The sequence below is a fragment of the Thamnophis sirtalis genome, unplaced genomic scaffold (assembly GCF_051295495.1).
Source record: "Thamnophis sirtalis isolate CommonGarterSnake01/CBP01778 unplaced genomic scaffold, rThaSir2_p1.2 scaffold_10, whole genome shotgun sequence".
In the NCBI taxonomy this organism is placed as follows: Eukaryota; Metazoa; Chordata; class Lepidosauria; order Squamata; family Natricidae; genus Thamnophis; species Thamnophis sirtalis.
The window spans coordinates 9,536,795-9,559,769 of NW_028261390.1; the positions used below are offsets into that span (position 1 = coordinate 9,536,795).

The window sequence follows — 22,975 nt, forward strand, 5'->3', positions numbered from 1 at the left end:
AATCTTAGCGAACACGTTTTCATCAGGCTCACATCAAGCAAATCCCAACCGATCGAGTGAGAATTTGGAATAAATCAAAAGACTGGAGTGTGATACATGATGGATCAAGGAAGGGTGTTGTTGTTGTTGTTGTTTTTAAACCGCTAGCAAAAAAAATGTTTGGAATTCTCTAAAGAACTTGGTTTCACCCGAACGATTGAAATGCAAGGTGTAGACTGATTCTCCCTGTTGAAAAGATTTGGTCTGCCCCTTTTCCATACTGTTCTTTGAATTACATTCTTTGCTTTTTTCAGTCGCCATCGCTTGCAGCCAAGAACTTGTGACCATTAAGCCCACGGTCCCCAATCTTCCTGTGACCAGTGACCAGTGTCATAAAGGTAAAGGCTCCCCTCGCACACATGTGCTAGTCGTTCCCGACTCTAGAGGGTGGTGCTCATCTCCGTTTCAAAGCCAAAGAGCCAGCACTGTCCGAAGACGTCTCCGTGGTCATGGGACCGGCATGACTAAACGCCGAAGGCGCACGGAACGCTGTTGCCTTCCCACCAAAGGTGGTTCCTATTTTTCTACTTGCATTTTTTACATGCTTTCGAACTGCGAGGTTGGCAGAAGCTAGGACAAGTAACGGGAGCTCTCTCTGTTGCACAGCGCTAAGGATTCTAACCGCCGAACTGCCGATCTTTCTGATCGATAAGCTCAGCTTCTTAGCCACTAAGCCACCCTACTGACCAGTGTCATCGAAGACAATTTTCCCACGGATTGGGGGGCAGGTGGGTGTCATCACTGAGGTCCAATGCAGACACAGATGGAGCTTTCCTTGCTTCCCCACTGCTTGCGCAGCTCGGTTCCTAACAGGCCACGAACCAGTACCACTAATCTGTGGCGACCCCTGCACTAAGCAGACCGGCAAACGCAAAATTGCACAGATTTTCCTGGCTGTTAGTTCACCGTATCAGATGCCTAGGTGCACCTGATGTGGTGTGCTGTAATCCTCCCAAAATTTATGCAGGAATCAATGTGCCCGTTTTTTTTAAAAAAAAGTGCCACAGGAGTCCTGGGTTTTCATCATTTTGTCCAGCCTTCCTCTACAGAAACAGCAGGATAAAATCACAGGCATCGTTGTGGCTCTATTAAATAGTAAAAGCTAGAAGCAGGCAATTATCAGAAGAAGAGAGAGAGAGAGAAAAAACATCTTACCGAGAACAATAATACTGAATCATGATCCGAGAGGAGGAGCCAACGTCGCGACGTTACATTGTGCGGATTCGAATGTCCGAATCCGCCGATGACACTTTTGCCCCTGGACGGTCCGGCAAGACCTAAACCGTCCCGAAGAGACGGTGACCAGGAAGACAATACTGAATCATGATCCCAATAAAGCTGGTTGGTGGGATAGCTATATTTTATAACATCTCTTAGAACTGATTATGTTTTAGGTCCTTTTGCTTTGGATAGGAGCACAGTTCAGGATGATCTCCTTGGAGCAATGTTTCTCTATCTTGGCCACTTTACGATGGGTGGACTTCAACTCCCAGAATTCCCTAGCCAGTTGGCTGGGGAATTCTGGGAGTTGAAGTCCACCCATCTTAAAGTGGCCAAGGTGGAGAAACACTGCCTTAGATCATGGAGATCATGTGATAATTTACAATAACTTTCCTATTTGCTTCACTGGAAGATGTAGCAACCGTTTTTCGTGGGTTCTTCTTCACAAACCGCCAAGTTACCCTTTATCTAAACAAGGGGGAGGGAATCTTTTTAAAGATATACAAGAAAGAATCCCAAGGCCAAAGCAGAGTCAAAGACACGATAGAGCAAGTTTAAATTAAATAGTTGATTTCCTTTCACTAAAGAACGGCAAGTGCCTTCATTCTGTTAAGAGATGCATTGTGTAGCCAAGTAGTAGTACATTCAGAGCTTCTTCTTTCAGATAACATGAACTGGACTACCGTTTTTGGTATGAATGGGACGGTAGGAGTTAGCTTACAGTTCATTGCCAACTGGCGTGACCAGTGAGCATATTTACTACAGAGGATGAGGGCAAGGATACCAATTTGGAGAAGGACTGTGAATCGTCAGGAGGACTACATCAAATCAAATATGATTTCACTCGAATACTAAATAATATGCCATCTTCCCCCCCCAAAATATGTTGTATTTAAGACAGCTTTAATTCTACAATCAATTCAGCTAAAACCAAGTGCAGACGGAGGTATTGTACATTCTTTGGGGAGGTAGCAGGAGCTTTTTAGCTACCCTTTAAAGGAGGGGTCAGCAACCTGTAGCTATGGAGCCGCATGTGGCTCTTTCATCCCTCTGCTGCGGCTCCCTGTCACTCAAAATATGCGTCACAATCGCCAATGTGCAACACTCGCTTTATTGAGCTTTTCGATGCCCGGTAGGCCAGCCATAAATAAATCCAAGAAAAGAAAAGTTTCAGGAGAAAACAGAATGTCTAATTCAACTACATACTGTATGCTAGTTTTGTAGCCGCTCAGGAAATAGTCAGGCACCGGAAGGGTTTTTGTGGCTCCCGGTGTTTTCTTTTTGGTGGGAAATGGATCCAAATGGATCTTTGAGTGTTTAAGGTTGCCGACCCCTGCTTTAAAAGAAGATTGCCTACTGCTGATGAGCTTGTTTTTCCATGCATGACTGCAGGAGACTGTTGAGGCCATCCTAGAGCAGGGGTCTCCAACCTTGGCAACTTTAAGACTTGTGGACTTCAACTCCCAGAATTCCTCAGCCAGCTTGAGGAATCCAAGGATTGCCAAGGTTGGAGACGCCTGTCCTAGAGCATTCCTTCAAATCATAGAGAGCGTCCTGGAAGTTCAATGTACAGAGTGTTCAGCACAGCTAGTGACCTGTTTATGAGCTGAAGGGATGCTTTAGACCAGGTAACTAAGCTGCCCAATTTTTCCTGGGCAGTTTTACATTCTACATCAGAGTGCAACATGTCAGGTGGACCTCTGGATGTCTAGAGGCAAAACCCGTTTGCTCCTGCATCACACTTTTGCATCTGACTCTGCCCCATGGTTGGTAGATCTCATGCTTTCAGTAGATCTAGCACCAGGGGTGGGCTACTGGGGGTTCTACTGGGAGAACCTCTAGCTAAGATTCTGTGCAGTTCGGAGAACCCCCAAACCCCGCTTCTGGATGGTCCCTCCCTCCCCTCCCAGGAGTCCCCACGTTTTAGGTGCAGGGTGTATGCGGAGGCTCAGGGAGGATGAAAAACGGGCCTACTGGACGTTTGGGAAGCATTCCCATTTTAGGCCTCTAGAGGGTCTCTGGAGCCTGGGGAGGCCGTTTTCGCCCTCCCGGAGGCTCGAGGAAAACCTCTGGAGCCCGGGGAGGGCAAAAACACTCACCCCTATCATGGCGCAGGAGGCCGACTAGGCCACACCCACCCAGCAACCGGGCGGAGAACCCCTTGCTAAAATTGTTGAAGCCCACCCCTGTCTGGCACCCACAACCCCAAGGACTGCCCATCCAGCCTCTCCCAGCCAGAGGTGATTTCCAGATGTGTTGGACTCAAATGTCCAAAGGCTACAATTGCCTTTGGATTTATGGGGAACGAGAGTTCAACTCATCCCGAAGGCAGTGGTGGGTTCCGGATCCCGTCACAACCGGTACGCTGCGACGGAGCCGAGCGTCCACCTCGGGCATGCGCACTGAGTACGCATGAGCACCCATCGCCCTGCAACGCTCCAGCTGCTCGGCGGAGGTCGCGCAGGCGCCGTATGCTGTGCACCCGTGTGCAAATGACCCGGTTGGCTTAAAAGCAGGTAAGGAATGAGGGCGGGCAGGTGGGCCCACCAAAAACACCGTTCTGGTATGGTGGCCGCTGCTCCCAGCTGCCACCGGTATGCCCGTACTGGGGCATACCAGCCCTAACCCACCACTGTCTGAAGGGCATTACGTTATGGGGGAAAATTGCAGGCTGGGACATTCATACCTTTCTTGGAAGTTGAATGAATATTTTAAAGTGTTTTTCTGCCATAGGAAAAAGGATTGCCCAGAGGAAAAACGACATTTCTCCAGAAATGAATTTGGCCATCGTTCCATGAAAAATACTACTTTCATTATAAGGGGAAGGTTTGGGACAGAAGCTGCCCCCTCAATGAAGAAACATACAAGCAACACATACAGCAGCATCGAAATTCAAGAGTCGGTTTGTTTCTCAAGTAGTGCCATCTCCAGTTCTCTCTTTGCGAGCTTTGATCATCTCCGACGGCGCTTGCTTTCTCTCGGTGACCAAACCCAACCAAAACATCAAGTCAATGAACCATGTGGTTGGGTTGAACTTCAAGCCAAGCTCGCTGGCTGAATAATCAAATGGAAAGGTATGGTGGTAATTATGGAAACCTTCTCCTGGAAAACAGAACCCAGGGGAAAGGAAAAGTAGGGTCAAAAGATGGAGAAAAGAGGGAGAAAATTTAGGTGCGTCTTATACACCGAATGTAGCGCCACCCACCTGCTGCCCCCCCCCCCACATCCTTTGGCCTCTGCCTCCCAGCAATTTGCCTCTTTGCAGCAAACAGTGAACAGCCTGTTTCAGTTTCAGCTTCAGAACAGCTTGATTAGCACAGCTGATTGTCGGTTGGATTGGCCTACTGACGATCAGCTGTTTTAGGCTGCAGGGATTGCCATTGCCATCTCCACGTGCCCTATTTTCCACCCATTCCGATTCCTGCCACCTGGAATGGGTGGAAAATGGGGCATGCGGAAGCTAAAAACAAGATATGGAGGTTGAAAATGGGGTGCGCGGAGGCAGCAATAGGCTATGGCAATCCCTGCAGCCTGAAACAGCTGATTGTTGGGAGGCCCAACGACCAGCTGTTTGTGCTAATCACGCTGTGTTAGAACTGAAACGGGCTGTTTGGTGTTTTCTGCAAGGAGGCAAATTGCTAGGAGGCAAAGGCAGAGGCCCCCCAAAGCTAAGTGCATCTTCTACTTTGGAGTGTTGTATACTCTGAAAAATATGGTACATTCTGTAATTATATATTATGGACAGGGTGTCCAAAATGAAAAGTTCCAACAAGCCAATTTCTTGTTCTCTTTACTTCTGTTTTCCACTTATGTTGGGTGATTAGATTTTATACTCTCAAAATAGAAACTGTTACGAATATAATTCTAACAGTTGGGTTGGCAATATATAAATCATGTAACAATGCTATGCTTGTTTCTTTAAATCATACTGTAAAATGTGATTGGTTGCTGTTTTCCTCAATTGGCCACAAGAGGGAGCCAGAATGACTGTTAGCTCTCTGTGTTTGTTAGATGCTGGGCTGATCTGATTTGAGTGTTTTGGAAGCTGGCTGTTAGAAAGTGCCGTGAGCTATTGTAAGTTTTGCAACTGCTAGCAAATTTTGAGTACTGAACTGATTATATGATACTGGACTATGTTATTTGGATTATCCCTTAACTGAGAGACATTGATGACTGACTGTCTTATCCGTGTATGACTTGGACTGTTTGATGGATTCTGATACCTCTATTTCCATGAAAGTAAAAGCCTATTTAAACTGCAGTGTCTCTGTATGCTGGTTTGTGTGTTCTCCAACACAGCTCTCACAATGCTTCCCTGAACGTACGCGCTCTCCCAACGGGGAGCTTATCTAACAGAAACTACCGCCATCACGAACCTATCGATATCCCTGATCCTAAAATATTCTTAAAACAGTTTGGAGAAAAGCAACCTCAAGGCCTCACCCGCCCAACCAGGCGAACCAATTCTTGGCAACTCACCGATAGCTCCAAAAGTGACGAAGTGGTTCTGCCGAGGGTTGATGCTTTTGTCATAGGGCCTGTTCCCATACATGTGAGCCACACTATTGACCAACCATGTAACGTTGAGGGAGACGGTGTAGCGGAGAATAGAAGCCAAGAAGTAGGAATTCCATATGCTCTCGCCCCAGAAATGCCAAGGCACGATAGTAGGAATGACAAAACACATCAACACAACTGAACTTCTATAGTACCTGTGAAGGAAGAAAGAAAACCACAGGGGTGACTGGGTTATACGAGGCAATGTTTCCCTTAACCATAATTCCAGAGGAGTCGAGTGAGAAGGAAAGATAGTGAGAGATGTAGGATGATCAAAGGTCTGGACACCAAACCATATAGCGATAGCGATAGCACTTAGACTTATATACCGCTTTACAGTGATTTACAGCCCTCTCTAAGCGGTTTACAGAGTCAGCCCATTGCCCCCGGTAGTAAAAAAAATTTGAAACCCACCTGAGAAAATGTATGCCTCAATAATGAAGCTGTTCCAAGGATGGGCTAGAGAAGAACATGTGTCAATTGCATAGCAACTAAATAAGTAAAGGCTGGGTTGGATATTAAACTCTGAGTCTTCAAATTCAGAGTTTAATATCCGATTATTATTAAAGTGGGGGGAGGGGTCAATTTATTTTCCAAAGCACCTGAGAGCAAGAGAAGAAACCATGGATGGAAACTAATCAAGGAGAGAAGCGACCTGGGATTGAGGAGAAACTTCCTAACAGGGAGGACAATTAACCAGTGGTACAGAAATTGCCTTCAGGAGTTTTGGATGCTTCATTACTGGAAGGTTTTAAGAAGAAACTGGACAGTCACTGGTCTAAAATGGTATGGGGTCTTCTGCTTGAGCGAGAGGCCGGATGAGAAGACCTCCAAGGTCCCTTCCAGCTCTATTCTGATTCAAATCTCTATCCAAGCCTTCTGCCATTTTCACAATGAACAGGACCAAATGTTTTAACAGATTAACAGAGTTGGAAAGGGACTCCCCAGCTGAGCAGTAGGCCCTACACCACTTCTGACAGACGGCAGTCCAGTCTCTTCTTGAAAGCCTCCAGTGATGAAGCTCCCACAACTTCCAAAGGCAACTTCTGTTCCATGGGTTGATTGTTCTCCAAGGTCCCTTCCAACTCTATCGTACTATGTTCTCCAGGTCTTCCAATGGTTCACCCATCACCACTGTTAACTGAGACCATCTAACCTTACTGTTGGGTATCCTCTACTTCTCTTTCCTTCCACCTTCCAGGGTTTTCCAGAAAATAAAATCTTCGCAAAATGCTTTCTGGAACTTAGCCCCCTACCTGCCAAAAGTTAGAATCGAATAACAGAGTTGGAAGGGACCTTGCAGGTCATCTAGTCCAGCCCCCTCCTCAAGCAGGAGACCTTACACTATTTCTGACAAATGGCTGTCCAGTCTCTTTTTGAAAGCCTCAAGTGATGAAGCTGCTACAACTTCTGAAGGCAACTTCTCTTCCATGGGTTGATTGTTCTCCCTGTCAGAAAATGCCTCCTTATTTCTAGGTTGAATCTCTCCTTGATCAGTTTCCATCTGTTATTCCTTGTCTGGCCTTCAGGTGCATTTCCTTGACACCTGTAAGCTTTTGATTATTATAATTTCTTTAGTTGATTCCCTTTATCTCTGCTCACCAGGAAATAACAAGAATATTTCAACCCCCAGCTGGAGAAAACAAAGGGGGACTTTTTTTTCCAGTTAACACTCCTAGATAAAATGTTTCGGCTAGGGAATCTATTAAAAAGGCTGTCCTTCACCTCCTTTACCACCTCAAAATATTTATCTCTCTTCAAGCTGCCATAAACTACACCCTTATCATTCAGGGCATTGTGTGCGTGGAGGGCATAAGAGTCTGTTCCTTTGTTTGGAACAATTCCTCTTGAAGTAATTGCAATTTGGTGATGATTTTTTCCTTGTCAGTGCAGAAGCTTGGAAAGCATTTATTCCCTACTCCCCCAAGAGATAAAATTCTGCATGAATTTCCCACGCCAGATCATGTTCACTCTTCCTTCCACAGTGATCAGGTTTTCTTTCTTTTCAGCGGGAACAAAGGAGTTTCCCTTCTGGCTCAAAAAAGTAAATAAATAAAGACAAATTCCCAAGGCGTAGCAACTTGCTGCATAAGCATTCATGGCTTGTTCGCTTAAAATGTATTGATCTTTAAGGTGTCATAAGATTCCCAGTTGCAATGGATGGCTGTGAAAATTGGACTGTAAGAAAGGCGGAGCGCCAAAGAATTGATACCTTTGAACTATGGAGCTGGAGAAGATTCCTGCGAGTCCCTTGGACTGCAAGGCGATCAAACCGGTCAGTCCTAGAAGAGATCAACCCTGACTGCTCTTTAGAAGGCCAAATCCTGAAGAGGAAACTCAAATTCTTTGGCCACCTAATGAGAAGGAAGATGGACTCACTGGAGAAGAGCCTCATGCTGGGAAAGACTGAGTGAAAAGAAGATGGGAATGACAGAGTATGAAGTGGCTGGATGGAGTCACTGAAGCAGTCGGCGTGAGCTTCAATGGACTCCAGAGGATGGTAGAGGACAGGAAGGCTTGGAGGAATGTTGTCCATGGGGTCGCAATGGGTCGGACACAGCTTCGCAACTAACAACAACAAAGATTCTTCATTCTTCTCTGAATGGAGCAATACAGCTGTCTTGCTGGAAATTCCTTATTTAGCTTGGAAACCTCTGGAAAACAGGGTTCCCTTCCTTCTCCAAAGCTTTCTCTGTTTTTCTGGACCCTCCTGCTTTCCATGGTTCTGTTGGAATAAATGTCCTTCTGGGTTCAGTTCCAAGTGGGGGAAAAGACACTGGAATCATGGTGGCTGCTTGGAAAGATGGTTTTAATGGTGGACAGGATCACATGCTTCAAAGATCTTGGTCGAAGAAAAAAAGGGCAGAGATGCTGAGAGTCCCTGGGTTTTATGCCCTCTCTAGGCTTTTGAATTGGAGCTTGTATTCTGATTGGTTGTCAGGCTCCCATGGGGCCAAGCAGGGGCAACCTTGTAGGTTGTCCTGAGTCCCAAGCTTGGTTGACTCTTGCTGGGTGATGATGTAATGAAACGGCTTTGGGATTCCTATTATGGCTCTGCCTGAAGGAGGTAGATCTTCGTTATGTAGAATAGACTGGCTCATTGACAAAGGTTTGTGGGGGGGGTAGGTTTCTGCCTCTCTTTTAGGGGGAAATATTCTTCCCTTTTAATAGTTCCTAAAATATTCCATTTTTCTAGGAGAGGGTGGTTGCTAACTTCTTACAGTTCAAATCCCCTCTCCGCCACTTAAGTTCACTGGATGTCTCTCCCTCTTTCAACCCACGTGGACTACTTTGTGGGGTTTGTGGCTATGGGAATAAAACCCCCTGGTGAAAATGTGAGACATAAATGTATCCAAGGAATGAATAAAAGGACAGTTTGGGGTTGTTTAAGTCTTAATGGGGGTGGGTGGGTGGGTGGGATTAATAATAGAAGCATTGTGCAACTCGCTGTGTTTGAGAGAGAGAGATCTGTTTGAGCCCATTCTTCCTAAAAGCATCTTTTTAACGTTTTAAATCCATTTTTAATGCTTTAAATGTTTGTGGGGTTTCCCCCCTGCCTTCCTTCCATGCTGAGATATTCTTAAAAGCTGCTTTTCAGCCTGGTTTCTTTTGTTATCCAGATCTATTCATTTCATTCTTTCCTTTTCTTTCCTTTTGAAGTAGGGCTCAGGTAAGAAACAAAGCAGGAACTGTGGCTAAATTCAGTTGTTCCCAGCAGTATTAGGTAAGGTAAAGTTTCCCCTCGCACATATGTGCTAGTCATCCCCGACTCCAGGGGGCAGTGCTTATCTCCGTTTCAAAGCCGAAGAGCCAGCGCTGTCCGAAGACGTCTCCGTGGTCATGTGGCTGGCAGAATGCCGAAGACGCACGGAACGCTGTTACCTTCCTGTTGTGTCCTTGAACATTCGACCGGCAGCCGCCGAAGAACCAGGAAGAAGCCCTGATTGATTCAGGCGCGGCTGCCGGCTGGTGGGAAAAACACAGCCCTCCCATTGGTTCTCCGCCTGACAGCATAAATAGCTGTCAGGCGGGGTTTGTTCTCTGTTCTGTTTTACTAGTGTTGTTGAGAGTTAATAAACAGTTAGTTGCATCCTCTGCCTCCTCAGTTATTAATTGCCACAAAAACATAAAACTTTCCACCAAAGGTGGCTCCTATTTTTCTACTTGCATTTTTACGTGCTTTCAAACTGCTAGGTTGGCAGAAGCTGGGACAGTGTCAAGGGAGCTCACTTCGTTACGCGGCGTTAGGGATTCGAACCACCAAACTGCCCACCTTTCCGATCGACAAGCTCAGTGTCTTAGTCCCTGAGCCACGCATCACCCAGCAGCAGTGGTGGGTTTCAAAAATTGCTGGAACCTACTCTGTGGCCTCCTTTGTGGGAGTGGCTTGCCACCCATGTGACCGGATATGACATTATGAATTAGTACTTAAGTCGGTCCAAGTAGCTATTCAGAAACTCTGGCATTGAAGCATGCAAGTCTTAAAGCTGTCAAGTTACAAGATCCTTGCCAGTGGTGGGTTTCAAAAAGTTTTGGAACCTCTTCTGTAGGTGTGGCCTGCTTTCCGGGTCCACTGGTGGAACCTCTTCTAACCGGTTCAGTAGATTTGACAAACCGGTTCTACCGAATAGGTGCGAACTGGTAGGAACCCACCTTTGCCCAGCAGTATTAGCGACTGATTATTTCTGTCAGAGATCAATGCACCTGTAAGGTCCTTAGAATTAGAAATCGTTTCCCCCCCCAAAATTCAGCAAGTCCAACTATCACCGTAGTTTTCAGACTGGCTAATAATCATGGACAAAGTCATTTATTTATGCAGGAATTGATTCCAATTCCCAATTGTGTCATCATTTATAAGAGAGATTTGCATATTTTATATAAATTTTAGCTAATGGGAGATTGTTCTGTTGGAAGTTAAAACCCACCCCCTCTCCTAGAATAATGAAATATTTTAGAGATGTACTAAAAAGACAAAATATTTCTCCTAAAAGAGAAGAAGAAACTCAGAGAAGCAAAAACTCAGAATCCCACCTTTGTTAAGGCCTGAGACAGTCTATTCTACATAACAAAGATCTACCCCCATTCCATTCTCCTTCGTTGCACCATCCACCGAGTTTCAACCAAACTTGGCACACGGACAACCTACAAAGCTAGCTAAGGCCTCTGGGAGCAACCAATCAGGATACTCTTCCTGTGCCCCAGGAAGTTAAAAGCTCAGAGAGGGCATAAAACCCAAGGATTCTCAGCATCTTTTCCCTTTTCTGTTCAGGAGCTCAAGCCTTGGGATCCTGCCCATCATTAAGCCATCTTTCCAAGCAGCCTCCATGTTTCCGGTGTCTTTTTCCCCACTTGGAACTGAACCCAGATGGACATTCCTTCTAACAGTTCTTTCAACTTTCCATTAGCTTTGCACTCAACTCTGTGCAGTAATTAATGTATCGTGGCCACCATAACAACCCTATAAATAGCATTGTTTGTTAAATTCACAAATCCTCTCCTTCATGGATTTGCACCTCTGAAAAACCACTAATGCAACTATAAAAGCACTTAGTTGGAAAATGTTAATTATCATAAGAGTCATTGAGTTGGAAGGGACCCTGGGGATCATCTAAACCAGGGATCAGCAACCATAAATATTCAAAGAGCCATTTGGACCCGTTCCTCACAAAAAATGAAAACACTAGAAGCCACAAAACCCTTCCCGTGCTCGATTATTTCCTGAGTGACCACAAAACTAGTATATGTAGTTGAATTAAACATTCTGTTTTCTTCTGAAGCTTTTTCTTTTCGTGGATATATCCATGGTTGGCCTGCCTGGGATTGAAAAGCTCAATAAGTCGTGTGCCAGTGTGTGTATCGCACATTGATGGTTGTGACGCATATTTTGAGCGACAGGGAGCCGCAGCAGAGGGATGAAAGAGCCGCACATGGCTGATCCCTGATCCAAACCAATGTTTCTCCAGATTGAGAAGCTTAAGATGGGTGGACTTCAACTGCAAGCTTTTCTGGCTAGGGAATTCTGGGAGTTGAAGTCTATCCATCTTAAACTTGCCTAGATGGAAAAACACAGATCTAATCCAATCCTCTGCCCAATTACAATCCCAATAGCTGGCTAACTTTGACTTGAAGACCTGTTATGATAGACCACCAGTGTATCTCCAGCCCAGTGGTGGGTTTCAATTCTTGCACCTCTTCTGTAGGTATGGCTTGCTTTGTGGGAGTGGCTTTCCAGCCATGTGACTGGGTGGGAGTGGCTTTCCAGCCATGTGACTGAATGGGAGTGGCTTATCAGCCATGTGACTGGGTGGGCATGGCCAACTTGTAAAATGTGGTGAAACTCAGTTAACAACGCTCTTGCTTAGCAACCAAAATGTTGGCTCAGAAACTCTGGCATTTGAAGCACGCAAGTCTTACAGCTGTCAAGTTACAAGATTCTCGCACCCCTAACCCTTTAGAAAAAAATGCCCATGGATGTTCAAACTTGACAGCTTTAAGACTTGTGGACTTCAACTCCCAGAATTCCTCCTCCAGTCATGTTGGCTCAGGAACTTTGGCATTGAAGTGTGCAAGTCTTAAAGCTGTCAAGTTACAAGACCCTTGCACCCCTAACCCTTTAGAAAAAAAAACCCCAGGGGTGTTTAAACTTGACAGCTTTAAGACTTGTGGACTTCAACTCCCAGAATTCCTCCTTTTGCTCTTCATCTTGATGATGTGCGGATGGGCGGGGGGGAGGGAGCTGGAACCGGTTCTAAACGGCACAGTAGATTTGTGGAACCTCTTCTATAGAAGAGGTTAGAACTGGCAGGAACCCACCCCTGCTCCAGCCCCTACTCATGTTTACCATTATCACTCACTTTCTCTGGAAGGTTACCACCGGATCCTCCAACAAATCATTGAAATCCAGTTTTCTTCCTTTCTCAATGACATCGCGATGCTTCCGAACGAAGAGCCAGCCGATATGGGAGAAAAAGAACCCTCGCTGGGCGTTATGCGGGTCAGCATCCGTCTCGGAGTATTTGTGATGCACTCGGTGGTCTCGGGCCCACTCAAAAATATCATTCTGCACAAAAGAGAAGAAGAAAAATTAAGTGTCATCCTGGTATCGTGGACCTCGCTTGCCCATGTTGCATTTTAAAGCAGGCAGCATTGTCGATGGCGATTGGAGTGGATGTGGTGGCCTAGAGGTAGCAAGCAGGAGGCTGTGAGTTCAATCCTAGGTAAAGGCAGATATTTATCTCTCTCTCTCTCTGGGCACACGGGGAATATATCTGCTGAACAGAACTCTGCATTGGCGACAGGAAGGGCATCCGGCCATTAAATCATTCTGCGAGCTCCCTTCAGTTGTCCAGACGCCATTCCGCAAGGGATTATGGAGTTGTCAAATGAAGATGATGATTGTCTGTGGAGATTCTCAGTCATCCGTCACGGTTGTCCCAAAGGTGCTTTTTCAAGAAGCAACAGGACTTCATTTGTTTTTCCTTGAGGGCATTTCACTTCTTATCCAAGAAGCTTCTTCAGTTCTGAGGAACAAGAAGCAAAAACCTCTTCAAAGAAAAACAAAGAAAGGTCCACTTGCCTTTTGAAAAGGCATCCTTGGGACAAGCCACAGCATTGTTTGTCGGAAAAAACAACTGTTTATGTCAAGTACTATCAAAGATAGCAGCTGGCTTAGTCTCCAAAGAAAATTCCCCTCAGGCTATTCTGTTGCTTCTACCTCCTCTGAGACTTCAGAAGTATTTTTACCTCACACACCTGAGGAGGAGAGCAGGTGGGCTTATTTTTAACATATAAATACCGTAGCAGGTGCACACATCTCTGACCCTGTAGCAGGGGTCAGCAACCATAAACCCTCAAAGAGCCATTTGGACCCGTTTCCCACAGAAACGAAAACACCGGGAGCCACAAAACCCTTCCTGTGCTGACTATTTCCTCAGCGACCACAAAACTAGCATATGTAGTTGAGATAAATGTCCTGTTTTCTTCTGCAACTTTTCTTTTCTCGGTTTTATCCATGCCTACCGTGGGTCGAAAAGCTCAATAAATTGCATCCCGGCGGGTGTCATGCATTGGCGTTTGTGACACATATTTTGAGCGACAGGGAGCCGCAGAAGAGGAATGAAAGAGCCACATGCGGCTCCAGAACCGCAGGTTGCTGACCCCTGTCCTATAGCCTATGTCATTTAAAATACTTCTCTGTTATAGAGCCACAAAACCAGCATCTTCAGTGGCATCTTAAGTTTTACCTGGATAATAAAAACTGGAAAATAAATAATTCCGCAAACCATGTTGCTGGTTGATCCTGTACAATCTCAAGTACCGTATATTCCGCCGTATAAGGCGACTGGGCGTATAAGATGACCCCCTACTTTCAAGCGCCCGCAAGCCGGCTGAAGGCCTCCGCAGTGCAAGGCTTTCGTAGTTTGAGCTCAGCGTCTTCCTCCTCCAGACCGCCAGCCAGACCTTACTAAGCCATCCCAGCGCTCATCCATCCACGTGCCCAGGCGAGGAGCGCCGAGGTTATCGATTGAAAGGCTGGCATTCTGCGCTGGTGGTGGCGCGGCTTTTTGCTTGGCGGCGTTGTTTTTTCTTTTCTTTCATTTTTTTGGGTATTCCCGGCGTATAAGATGACCCCCAATTTTTGAAATAATTTTTTGGGTTTAAAAAGTCGTCTTATACGCCGGAAAATACAGTATGCCCGCTCAGGATAAAACTGAATTCACAATCCCTTTATTTATGTACATGGTATTTTTTTTTCTTCCTCTGCACCCATTTTCTCTCTCACACACAAACTATAATTATCATTTATAACAATCTCGGTGACAATAGCAGAAGCTACTTGTAAGCCTGATTCCAACCCAAGGGACATTTCAGTTGTGGACAATAACATGCCTGAAGAGCAGAGTTACGTCTTTCTCAGACTATAAGCAGCCCCATCCATTGAGCCTTTGCCCCTTACAGGGTGGAAGCGTTAAAGTCCAGGTAGTCCTCAACTTACAACCACAAATGTCTATTGCTAAACAAGGTGGTTGTTAAGTGAGCTGATGTAAGAGAAAGAGAGGCAGAGCCTGGGGATGGAGTCAAGAAAGGAATTAGCCTGGAATCATCAGGTTCTTACAAGCGGCCTTAGTGCTGACTGTTAATTGACTAAATTCTTGTTTATGAGCAATAAGTCAGCTTAAATGGAACCTAACATGTGGTCTTGATACTTCATGCCCGACAGTTGCACCTGGTTTTACAATGTTTTTTTTTGCCAGAGTTATTAATCTCAATCACTGCAGTTGTTAAGTGAACCCCCAGCATGATAGGCTGGGGAATTCTGGGAGTTGAACTCCACAGGTCCCTAACAGTGGTCGGTTCTGTGGACGTGGCTTTGTGGGTGTGGCTTTGGGAGTGTGGCAGGGCTAGGATACTGCAAAATCCTCATTCCCTCCCCACCCCACTAACCTGCTTTCCAGCTCCATTCTCCTGTTTAGGGCAAGAAAAGAAGATCCGACGGTAGGCAGCAGGGGCGGGGCCAGCCTATTTGCTGGTTCTCCGAACTACTCAAAATTTCTGCTACCGATTCTCCAGAACCCGTCAGGACTGGCTGAATAGCACCTCTGGTCCTCAGGTTGGCAAGGTTGGTCTTATACGATTGCTCAAGAACAGTTCAACAGTTGTGTGAATCCATTCTAAATACCCACCTGAAATGCCATTGAATTGGCTGCAGCCAAAAATATCCGCAGAGGCAGTCTGGCTTTGTAAGATCTGTGACTCCACAAGCGATGGGCACCCGCTGTCACACCCAGGGCACACACCAGGAAACATATGTATGCTGAAAACATGACGGAAAAATGAAAGAAGGAGAGGTTAGGAAAGCACCAAACCTCTGTGTGGTTATTAAAGTACAGCTCATACTATCAGTGCTTCTATAGCAGGGTATCAAACTTGATTTCATTGAGGGCCGCATCAGGGTTGTGTGGGTGGGACATGGGGCATGCCTGGGGGCATGACCAGCTTAACGTCACTCGTGTTGGGGTGGCTATGATGGCCGGAGTGCTCTGTCAGCAAAAATGGGCTCATTAACTCTGTTTTCGGCTGAGCTGGCCTCCTGCAAATCTTTGGCAGAGGAAACGGAGCTCATGAGAGCCACATGCGGCCCTCCTGTGCTCCATTTTTGCTGGCAGAAGCACTGTAGGCTGGTCCTTCACTGTTTCCAGGGCAGCCCCGTGGGCCAGATCTAAGCACCCTGCAGGCTGGATCCAGCCCACTGGCCTTGAGTTTGACACTCCGGCTCTATAGCCACAGCATGTAATACTTTGCTGGGACTTCTAATTCAATCCATCTAGCCTATTGAGTTCTCATAAAAACTGCAAATTTTTATAAAAACATAGAACCTGCCAACCAACTCTCACAGAAGGTTTGAAATTTAGACAGTTTCACCTCTCATTAGCCATGTTTTCTTCCTCCACTCCAGAGGTGGGTTCCTACCAGTTCGGCCCAGTAACTCAGTCGGACACGAGCCCTAACCAGTTCTATCCCTACGGCTGCCATCTTGTTTTTCTGTTCTGCGCATGTGCAGATCATTTTAGATGCAAATGCGCACATGTACAGAGCACGTGTCTGGCATGAGTGTGTGCAAATCAATCGCGTGTGCGCAAAATGTTTCACATGCTGAACCGATAGTAATGCCGGGAGAAAATTCCACTCGCTAGAAAATTCTCCATGCCTACTTTTTCCCTTTTAACGGAGGCAGAAAAAAATGGATGCTTTAAAGCAGGATTGTTTCTTGACTCACCTAGAAATGTCCACCCACAACACATTTCCTCTTTCTGAACAAGGAACACAATGCCACGGCGGCAATTCACAAGGCAGCTATGTTTTCTGCACTGAAAAGCTACCTCGTCATATTACACAGGTGGTTCTCGACTTAGAACCAAAACGGGGGCCCAAATTCTTGTTGCCAAGCGAGTCAATTAAGTGAGCTTTGCCCCATTTTCATGACTTCGATTGCCACAGTTGCTAAGTGAATTGTTTCAGTTGTCAAGTTGGTAAAACGGTTGCTAAGTGAATCTGGCTTCCCCATCGACTTTGTTTGTCAGCAAACAGAAAGTTTGAACTCGGTGGTGGTTGTAAGATGAAGGGCTATCTGTATTTTCCCTGTTTCTTTGCATGTGCACCAGAGGTGTCAAACTCAAGTTCATTGAGGGCCGCATCGGGGTTGTGTTTGACCTTGGAGGGGCTGGGGGGGGAGACATGACCAGGGTGAGTGTGGCCAGCATGAGATTCGTGTCAGGGGTATCTGTGGTAGCTCAAGGGCTCTGCCAGCAAAAATGGGTTTGTGAACTCCGTTTCCAGCTGCGACAGCCTCTTGCAATCCTCTGCCAGCAACAACGCCACTCCATTTTTGCTGGCAGAGGATAGCAATAGCAATAGCAATAGCAATAGCAGTAGACTTATATACCGCTTCATAGGCCTTTCAGGCCTCTCTAAGCGGTTTACAAAGAGTCAGCATATTGCCCCCAACAATCTGGGTCCTCAGAGGAACCATGGCCTGGTCCTTCACTGTTTCCAGGGTGGCCCTGCAAGCCAGAACAATGCACCCCCCAAAAGATTGAGAAGTGGGGTTGCCAACCCTGACCCTACAAATGTTGGATTTTCTCATTTTAAATTCATACTCGTTTTAGAATAGAATAGAATAGTTTATTGGCCAAGTGTGATTGGACCCACAAGGAATTTGCCTTTGGTGCATATGATCTCAGTGTACATAAAAGACAAGATAAATTCGTCAAGAACCATAAGGTACACCGCTTAATGATAGTCCTAGGGTACAAATAAGCAATCAGGAAACAATCAAAATCAATATAAATCGTAAGGATACAAGCAGCAAAGTTACAGTCCTGCAGTCATAAGTGGGAGGAGATGGGTGATAGGAACGCTGAGAAGATGAATAGTAATAGTAATGCAGCCTTAGTGAATAGTTCGACAGTGTTGAGGGAATTATTTGTTAAGTAGAGTGATGGCGTTTGGGAAAAACTGGTGTGCTCTGCTCTATACCGTTGGTTTTTTCCTCCAAAGAATGGTTTTATTTTTTATTCTCTTACATATCTTTGAAGTATACATTCACATAATTGTTATTCTTCTTGACATTTGTCATTCTTATACATTTATTATTTCATTTTATAGGTTATAATATACAGTTTGGGTTGCTTTATTTACAATCCCTTCCGCCTGTTGTAACACCACCTTATTTTCCCTTTCTTTTCTCCCTCCCTTCTCTACTTCCTTCCTTCTCTCCTTCCCCTTCCTTCTTCCCTTACCTTTCTCCTACTCCTACTCTTCCTCTTCCCCTACCTACCCTCTCTCCTTCTCTTTCTCTCCCTCCTCTCCTTCTCTCCTTACCCCTTTCTTCTTTCCCCCATCTTCCTTTCATTATCTCCTCCTCTCTCTCTTTCTTTTCTATTATTGTAGGTGTCTCTTTCAGGTCTCAGTTTATGTTTCCTTGGGATGGTATTTACACAAACCCTGATATAATTTAGTATCATTTCTTATTTCCTTACCTTCATTAATCAACCCTAGTTATGCCCCCCCCCCACCTTTATATCTCGCTCTTGAATATATACTTATATATTTTATATTTTATATACTGTCGTTTTGAGGGTAAGAGTTGAAACAATTTATGTCCAGGATGTGAGGGGTCTGTAAATATTTTCACGGCCGTGTTTTTGACTCCTGCAGTGTTCAGGTCCTCAATGGAAGGCAGGTTGGCAGTAATTGTTTTTTTCTGCAGTTCTGATTATCCTCTGACGTCTGTGTCTGTCTTGTTTTTCCTTCTGATCTCTCGGTGGGCCAAGGAGAATATTAATTTGCAACATGGCTGATACAGTCTTAAATGCTTTATTAAAAACAGAGAAAGTACTGTAGTTTCTTAGCAAAGGTGTGCTAAAAGTTGCACCAATTAGCAGGTTCCCAGGGACTGTCAAAGATCAAACTTAACCTAGTTATAAAAGGAACAAACTGCAATGATCTCAAAAGAGAGAGGGAGGGAGGGAGAGAGAGAGATAAAAATAGGAGGGATGAAATGAATCAGTGATGTGCTTCTGACAAGTTGTGGATTTGAAAAGGACAGGAGTTTATCTGTGGGCTTGTTTAAGACCTACAGTGCACCAGTTGCCCTGACAACGGGCAAATGAGGATTTTTGTAATCCTACAGAGGCTTCCACAGTGGGTAATTTAAAAAAAAGAAAAATTCAAAATGGGAGCCACAAGATAGAAGCCCTTGGGTTTTATTCGGACTGATGTGTTTTTGACTTGATGTTCTATGTTTTGAAGAAATGATGGTTTAATCCTGTTCCCCTTTGCAAACAGAAAATTAAAGCCTTCAAAAAGAAAAAAAATATATAGGTACCCACTTTCCCTGAAAATAAGACCTCCCTGGATAATAAGCCCAATTGGGCTTTTGAGAGCATGCGCTAAAATAAGCCCTTCCCTGAAAATAAGCCCTCCCCAAAAATATTGCATCACAGCAGCAGCCAAGAGGTGACCACGCTCACCTTCTCCTGTGCCTCAAAAATAATAAGACTTCCCCCCCAAATAAGGCCAAGCGCTTATTTCAGGATTCAAAAGAAAATAAGACCCTTTCTTATTTTTGGGGAAACACGGTAGTTCTGGACTCACAAGCACAAATGTCTGTTGCTAAGCGAGAGAGTTAAGTGAATTTTGCCCCATTTTATGACCTTTTGCCAACGTTCCAAGTAATGCATCCGTTGAAAGCAGAATTGCAAGGCAAGTAGATTCCTCAAAGAACAATTTATCGGATACATCATATTGGCACAACTGGTGAAAACCAACTCTGAAAGTTCCCGTGGTTTTCACCTAATTAAAAAGTGAAAGTTCCCCTCCTCCCCAAGTCAAGAGTCAGATTGTTCAATAGAGGTACAGGCCAGTTGCTCGGTTACTCTACTCCTCCTCTTCCCCGCCACCTGTTGAAATGTCCTTGGTTCCCACAGTAAATTTTTTTGTTTTGAGTACAAAACCACAGCTAACTATTCCCCCCCCCACCGCTGGTCTTGCGGCAACTCTGAAGCAGTAAAGATGGCCTCAGCCAGGCTTGCTTCCAGGTTGACACCTTTCTTGCCACAGTTGTTAAGTGAATCACTGCGGTGGTTAAGTTAATAACATGGTTGCTAAATGAATCTGGCTTCCCCGTTGACTTTGCTTGTCTGAAGGTCACAAAAGAGGATCACGCGATCCCAGGACTCTGCAAAAGTCATAAATATGACAAGCGGCTGAATTTTGATCATGCGATCATGGGAATGCTCATGTGGAAAACGGTCATAAATCACTTTTTTGAAGGGCCATTGTAACTTCAAACAGCCTTCAGGTGCTTTGGAAAATAGCTTGACTTCCCTCCTCTCTGTGACAGCCCCTCAAATATTGGAAGACTGCTCTCCTGTCTCCCCTGGTCCTTCTCTTCACTAGACTAGCCAGACCCAGTTCCTGCAACCGTTCTTCATATGTTTTAGCCTCCAGTCCCCTCATCATCTTAGTTGCCCATTACCCTAAGATGCTGCAACCATCGTAATAGCAATAGCACTTAGACTTATATACCGCTTCACAGTCCTTTACAGCCCTCGCTAAGCATATTTTACAGAGTCGGCTTATTTCCCTCAATAATCTGGGTCATCATTTTACCGACCTCGGAAGGATGGAAGGTTGAGTAAACCTTGAGCCTGGTGAGAATTGAACTACCAAACTGCCGGCAGCCGGCAGTCAGCAGAAGTAGCCTGCAATACTGCACTCTAACCACTGTGCTACCACATGTTACATACTTGGTTGGCCAAGTGCATTAATAACAACAATGAGGCAGTAACAGGAAAGAGGTTTAACACTGCCATAAGAATAGTTAGGTGCAGCAAATGCCTGAAGTCTTTAGAGATGGATATTTTGGACACATTTAAAAAGATTGGGCCAATCTATTCATAAACAAAACATTTTCAGCTCCAGCAGATGGGATTTAGAATTTGCATTCCCCCCACCCAAATTCTAAGAACAGGACATGACCTCCAAGATATAATAGTGTTGGAAGAAATATCTATCTGGTTCAGTTCCAAAAATCCATCCATTCTTAAACCAAGGGATCAGCCACTCCAGAAACATTCTTCTGTCAGTAAAGGTTTTGGAATCAAAACAAACCTTCTTTCCTTGCATCTGGTCAACCTCCATTTTATTTCCAGCGCCTTTCTCCCAGCTTGGAACCGAACTGGATTTTTCTTCCAACAAAATGCAAGATGCCATTACTAACCCTGGAACTGTTCCCAGGTTGCTGAATGTAGCTAATGCTACAAATCACACAATCGATGTTTAATAATCAAGTTACTTGACGAAGGTCAAGTCCTTGGCTTTGAGAAGCGCATTAAAGATCTCAGCTTTCATTAATATTTGGGATAAAGCAGAGGTTGACAAACAGCACAAACTAGAATCCTGATTTGGTGATTTATAAGGTTTGGATTCCTTTTAGCTTGCACACTGATGAACCCAAGAAATGTGCAATTTGTAGACATGTCAAAAATCACAAACATTTGTCAGTGTAGAACAGGGGTGTCAAACTTTCCAGGGTGGCCCCGCAGTCCAGATCTAAGCATCCCGCGGGCCGGATCCGGCCCGCGGGCCTTAAGTTTGACATCACATTTTGTTACCACCAGTTCACCTTGCGTGCACCCAACCTTCCGCGCATGCGCCAGGCCTAAAAAATATGCCTAAATAGGACAGCATACACCTGGGGTGGGTGGGTTCAGCCAGTTTGGACCAGTTCACCCTCGATTTCCATTACTGGTTCAGGTGAACTGGTCCGAACTGTCGGAATACCACAGTGGTGGGTTTCAAAAATTGTTCGAACCTACTCTGTGGGTGTGGCCTCCTTTGTGGGAGTGGCTTGCTGCCCATGTGACCAGATGGGAGTGGCTTGCCGCTCATGTGAAGATGCCAACGGCACTTGTCAGAACCACCTTAAATTACCTCACACACAGCACTGGCATGCATAAGAATATGATGTAAACTTGTTTTTTAAAAGGCATCTTTGGTTTGCGTTAAAACAACTTCAACACACGCAATGTTCTGATTGCACCACAAACGCAGTAGTCATCCTTACCTTTCACAGAGGCACTGAGTTTTATAAATATGAGCATGATAGTGCAGAATAATCATATCCAAGGACCAGTGGTGGGTTTCAAAAAATTTTTGGAACCTCTTCTGTAGGTGTGGCCTGCTTTCCGGGTCCACAGGTGGAACCTCTTCTAACCGGTTCGGTAGATTTGACGAACCGGTTCTACCGAATAGGTGCGAACTGGTAGGAACCACCTCTGGAATACCACCTCTGTCCTTGTACAGGACATGGCTTAAAATGAGTACTGTTCAGTCTAGGTTTGCTCAAACAGCTTAAAGTTTTGCTTTATGTTGTTCCCTTGGGCATCACATGTCAAAAATTGGCTTGCTCTGATTGGACAGGGATGGCTACCATCTTCATTTGACCCTCCCCAGGAATGTTTAATAAATCCACGGTCTGACTAACTAACTTCTAACTTCAAAAACAAATTGCCTCAGGATACGCCAATGGATATACACAGGCCACTTATTATACAGACGCACCGGAGTATAAGACGCACCAGGATTTTGAAGAGGTAAAATTTTTTTTAAAAAAGGGTTTTGCACTCTGCAAACCTCTCAAACCCTCTGCACGCCTCATTTTTTTGTGAAAAACAGGGCATGCAGAGAGTTTGAGAGGCCTGCAAAGTGCTTCTGCAGGCTGGGGGGGGGGGGAAATGAGGGAAAAAATGCCTGTTTTTGCTCGGTTTTGCCCTCCCCAGGTTCCAGGAACACTTTGCAGGCCTCCCAAACCCTCTGTATCTGGATTTTTGCGAAGGGGGTGGGATTTCAGGAGGCTAAAAGTGCTGTATTCAGTGTATAAGATGCACCCAGATTTTCACCCTCTTTTTTTGTGGGGGGAAAGTTGCATCTTATCCTCTGGAAAATACAGTAAGTAGAATTTATTCCTGGTTTTCTCTCTGTCTCTGTCTGTCTCTGTCTTTCTTTCTGTGTCTCTGTCTCTCTCCCTCCCTCCCCCTCCCTCCCTCCCTCCCTGGATAAAAATGCATCATTTGCCTAGTTTCTGTTCTCTTAA

General features: G+C 45.2%; 1 protein-coding gene across 2 annotated transcripts in view; it reads right to left on the reverse strand.

Annotated features, from left to right (window-relative positions):
* Positions 1-4,110: 4,110 nt before the first annotated feature.
* Positions 4,111-22,975, reverse strand: part of SCD5 (stearoyl-CoA desaturase 5) — a 34,887-nt gene continuing 16,022 nt past the window's right edge. For both annotated transcript variants that reach the window (XM_087724025.1, XM_087724024.1), the window contains exons 3-6: positions 15,501-15,631; positions 12,672-12,877; positions 5,740-5,972; positions 4,111-4,362 (exon numbers count right to left, since the gene is read on the reverse strand). In XM_087724025.1, coding sequence (XP_087580151.1) covers positions 4,172-4,362; positions 5,740-5,972; positions 12,672-12,877; positions 15,501-15,631 — 761 coding nt within the window. In that variant the 3' untranslated portion in view covers positions 4,111-4,171. The remainder of the gene's footprint in view (positions 4,363-5,739; positions 5,973-12,671; positions 12,878-15,500; positions 15,632-22,975) is intronic.